Raw genomic sequence first — 3,302 nt, 5'->3', positions numbered from 1 at the left:
TGAATTGGTTCAAATAATTGATTCACCAGTTTGATGAGATAATCATGCAAGGACATAACGTGTACACCAGGGCTGCCCAAACTCGGTCCTGGAGGGCCGGTGTCCTGCAGAGTTTAGCTCCAACTTGCCTCAACACACCTGCCTTTAAGTTTATAGTATGCCTAGTAAGAGCTTGATTAGCTGGTTCAGGTGTGTTTAATTGGGGTTGGCGCTAAACTCTTAAGGACACCAGCCCTCCAGGACCGAGTTTAGGCAGCCCTGGTGTACACAGTTATATTATTAAAACACTCAATAATGATGTGGAAGAAAGTCACCTACTTCTTGGATGGCTTGAGGGTGAATTAATAGCAACATTTTATTTTTGGGTGGACTATGCCTTTAAGAAGATTGAAATGAGTTAAAGGTGACATATCATGAAAATCTGACTTTTCCAGGTTTTAAGTGCTATAATCAGGTCCCCGGTGCATCTATCAACCAAGGAAATGTGAAAAAGATTAACCCAGTAACTTTGTTTTTTTGTAAGCCTTTTTCTGCAAGCATCTGAAAAAAACAAGCGCGTCTGATTTCGCTCCCTTGGTGACGTGGCAAAGGGATCTCATTATAATATTACCGCCCCTTAATCTGTGAGTTTACACCCACGGCACTGTCATTTGATTTCGCAAGCGACAACGGTGTACTAGTTCTAATGCCATGGCGAAGGTTTGAGCAAAACATGCTAACTGTTCTGTCTTTGGCTGCACAGACGAGCACAGAACACTATTTAGAGTCCCAGCCTCAGAGGAGACGAGAGCAGTGGATTTATTGATGTATTTAATATATATTGCTGCTGCCACACAGATCTAAAATAAACATGCAATTTATTTCCCAGCAGTTTACCTTCACAGACATACTGTAACTGACTGTTTTTGTAACTCGTGTATGTTTTTAACGTAAACTTGCGTGTGAATGAGAACTTAGTTTAGTACTCACATGCTGTGGCAGCCGCTTTCTGTCCGTGTGCTTCGGATGTGTGCTCTCAGAAAACCGTATATCAGAAGTTTAAACTCATATGCATGATTTCAGCGCGATAAACATTATAATCAGAACCAAAACAGATGTTTTTAGCAGGTCCGGGCTGTAATGGCACAGCTCTATTCGGGAAAAGGGGGCAGGGAGCAGCAGCTCATTTGCATTTAAAGAGACAGGCCCGAAAAACAGCGTGTTTCTGCTTCCACTCAAAATAGGCATTTTCAAAATGTTATAATAAATGATCTGTGGTGTATTTTGAGCTGAAACTTCACAGACACATTCTGGGGACACCAGAGACTTATATTACATATTGTAAAAAGGGGCATAATATGTCTCCTTTAATTCACCCAAAAAAATTTGAATTAATTAAAAAGACAACATTTTGAATAACATTGGACCCCATTGACTTTGATTGTATAGTATATTTTTTATTTTCTGTAAAAAAAAAGTACACTGGTTTAGAGCATCATAAGGATGAGTAAATGATGACACAGTTTTCATTTATGGGTGAATAATCCGTCTATGATCCAATCTGAATCACATTCCTTGTATTTTCTCTAACAAAACTTTCAGGTACATGATAAGCTGCAAGATAAGCCTGTGATATCTGCTCTGTTAATCATTTTTTTCCCAACTTGCCATGACAAACAACAGCATTGTGCAATAGGACATTTTCTCAGTAGCTGTTTTTTTATTTTCATTATCTTGCCATAAATAGCCCTGTCCACACTGAAATCTCATTGGCTTCAAATCCTTTTCCACATAACTGTGTATTGAACATTAAATATGTTTTCATTGACTGTGATTTAATTTTTTGGTCAATGAATAAGAAGCTAATGAATCTTTTAGTTAAAATGCATGCGCCTAGTTTTAAGAAAAGGCATCTTTTATTTTATTTTAGAAAAGATTATACCATTTTCATAAAAAAATAAATAAATTTAATGACAAATTTGCCATGCTGTAGCCATCAAGAATTTTTTTTTTTTCTTCCTTGATATATCAGGACTGTTATGACAAAAAAGCTCACTGTATTGTATATGGCTTTAAAGCTGGTTAATGGAATGAGAATGAGTGGAACTTCTTTGTTTTTCTTTCTTTTTTTAATGATTACTTTCACATCACACCCCTCCTATACCTCTAGCAGACATGCCTCTACCAGGTCCATGCGCCCTAAATATAGCCCAACTTTGGCTTGCGTGTCTGGATTTCCTGTCAGCTTCAGATCTGGGCTGATAGCACTCTTTCTATCTTAAGGACATGTTAAATTAAACTACCTCCATTTGTAACTGCCCTCATCCTTTCCCTTCTAGTCTCCTGTCCTATATCATGCTTCACTGAACTTGTTGTTGGGCTTTCCTTCACGGATTGATGAGAAGTGTAAACCCTTGAGGTACAAAGATGAAACGGTGCAGTCATTGTTGCCATGGTTGACCACATGTTGTGTTGTTTCTCCGACATGACATGGTTTTTCTGCCTTTAATGCCTTAACCAGTTACAGTAGCATCTTTGCTCGTTCTGTCTGTTATATTCACTCTTACTCTCCTCTTTTAATTAAATTACTTTAATTTGTGGCAGGAAATTGAATGACAGAGCCTGCTAACGGATAAGCTGAAAACCAGTCAAGGTTAGGACACGTTGTAACAACTACGTTTTCCTATATGCATAATTTTAGGTTTGATAATTTTACTCATTAGACAGTTTTCATGATAAAACCGTCTTGGCAAAGTAGTTCCCTTAAATTTCTCAATAAAGCATTGCCATACACGTTTAGATTGATGCCTTTGGTCATTGCGTCACATAGTCTGATGTTTTTCGAACGTCCTGCCATGTGTGTTGTCAAGTTAAAAATAATTTGACTTTTAAAAACATGCTTTGAACATTCAGTTCCATTCTATTTTGCTTCGTCAACATGTCTTATTTAAACACCTTTAAGAAACACGTCCAATCAGGTTCAGATGAACTTGGAACTAGCTTAATTATACAGAGCTTCCCGAAGACGATTAGTGGACTAGCACACAACTCAATAAACAGTTGCCTTTAAAAATATGGAATTATGCACATCCCTAATATTCACAGGGGAAGGAAAGTGCAACATTAGTTCAACAACTAAAATCGTAAGTTTAGTTAAAAAAAGGGGGGGAAATCCCAGACATTCTGTAAAAAAAAAAAACACTTAAAAAATCTGCTGTAGTTTACATGCAGAATGCAAGAGAGATATATATATATATATATATATATATATATATAGAGAGAGAGAGAGAGAGAGAGAGAGATAGATAGATAGATAGATAGAT

General features: G+C 37.1%; 1 protein-coding gene across 1 annotated transcript in view; it reads left to right on the top strand.

Moving 5' to 3' along the window:
• The first annotated feature begins 297 nt into the window (after positions 1–297).
• The window catches only part of LOC107581616 (FH1/FH2 domain-containing protein 3-like), a 191,749-nt gene continuing 188,744 nt past the window's right edge, over positions 298–3,302 (top strand). The window contains exon 1 of the mRNA XM_016267244.1: positions 298–336. Coding sequence (XP_016122730.1) covers positions 298–336 — 39 coding nt within the window. The remainder of the gene's footprint in view (positions 337–3,302) is intronic.

Source organism: Sinocyclocheilus grahami, unplaced genomic scaffold (genome assembly GCF_001515645.1).
Source record: "Sinocyclocheilus grahami isolate Dianchi unplaced genomic scaffold, SAMN03320097.WGS_v1.1 scaffold36.1, whole genome shotgun sequence".
Lineage (NCBI taxonomy): Eukaryota > Metazoa > Chordata > Actinopteri > Cypriniformes > Cyprinidae > Sinocyclocheilus > Sinocyclocheilus grahami.
The sequence above is the reverse complement of the archived record's forward strand: the minus strand, read 5'-3'. Positions and strand labels throughout refer to the sequence as shown.